Source organism: Aplysia californica, unplaced genomic scaffold (assembly GCF_000002075.1).
Source record: "Aplysia californica isolate F4 #8 unplaced genomic scaffold, AplCal3.0 scaffold00855, whole genome shotgun sequence".
NCBI classification, from domain to species: domain Eukaryota; kingdom Metazoa; phylum Mollusca; class Gastropoda; order Aplysiida; family Aplysiidae; genus Aplysia; species Aplysia californica.
Genome location: NW_004798125.1, coordinates 265,208 through 266,222, shown reverse-complemented (window position 1 = coordinate 266,222; position 1,015 = coordinate 265,208). Strand labels below are relative to the sequence as shown.

Genomic DNA, 1,015 nt, shown 5'->3' with positions numbered 1-1,015 from the left:
CACACACACACACACACACACACACACACACACACACACACACACACACACGTTACTGTTACTTTACTTTACCTCTTCCCTTATACTGCGGTCAAAAATTCGTGGCGGGACTTATTGTCAAATAAATCTCCCTTCAACTATCGAACATAGACTCTCCAATTTGTGCACAGTGACCTGTATCAATTTGTCTTAACAGATCAAGATTTTTGTAAACACCTGCAAGCTGCGTTCTAGAAAATTCCTTAATTAATGTTAATTTTTTTTTAATCCAAGTGGGTGGTTTCTACAGATTTCTTCATGTTTACAGCTGGGGCAATATTGCTTTAAATAGCAAGTCCGTCAGGTTTTTCTAATCTAGATATTATGCTTATTGAACGCATGCTTTCAGAGCAATACCATTTTGCGTGTGACAGATATTTCAAGTATTCATATAAATTTATGAAGAAAAGTTTTTTTTTTAATTTAGCCCCAATTGTTCTGGAAAAAATATGATTTACTTAAGACAAATTGATACAAACTGCTATGCAAAGTATGGATGACATTGATTTATCCGTTAAAAACAATATTTGAGGATAAATTGCACCACGAATTTGTGACGCACTATAGTCTTAGATGGCCTTTTTGAGCACCACGGATGATCGGGCAACCACCCTCCACGTGAGAGGTTCTCAACACGCACCTATGTTAAGAAGAAGGAGCAAACCACGCAAGAGCACCCGCCAACCACCAACCATGTGAGAGGGTCTCCTCTCCACACGCACCTACCTATGTTTAGAAAGAAGGAGCAAACCACACAAGAGCACCCGCGAACCACCCTCCACGTGAGAGGGATACCACTCACACCTACCTATGTGGAGAAAGATGGCGAAGTTGTCCTCCTCCGCCTCGATAAAGTCGTGGATGATCTGATTGATGTCCTTTTTGCCCGTGGCTTTCTTGATCTCGTCAAAGGCTTTGGTGAACTCGTCCTTCTGTCGGGACATAGTCTCCACTGGGGGTTTGAGGGGGGGGGGGG

The 1,015-nt window shown here is 42.3% G+C and overlaps 1 protein-coding gene across 1 annotated transcript in view; it reads right to left on the bottom strand.

The window, feature by feature from the left end:
• LOC101854831 (outer dynein arm protein 1) overlaps positions 1 to 1,015 on the bottom strand; it is a gene marked incomplete in the record, with an annotated part of 26,419 nt that overhangs the window by 12,787 nt on the left and 12,617 nt on the right. The window contains 1 exon segment of the mRNA XM_013089004.1: positions 848 to 991. Within this exon segment, the coding sequence (XP_012944458.1) occupies positions 848 to 991 (144 nt within the window).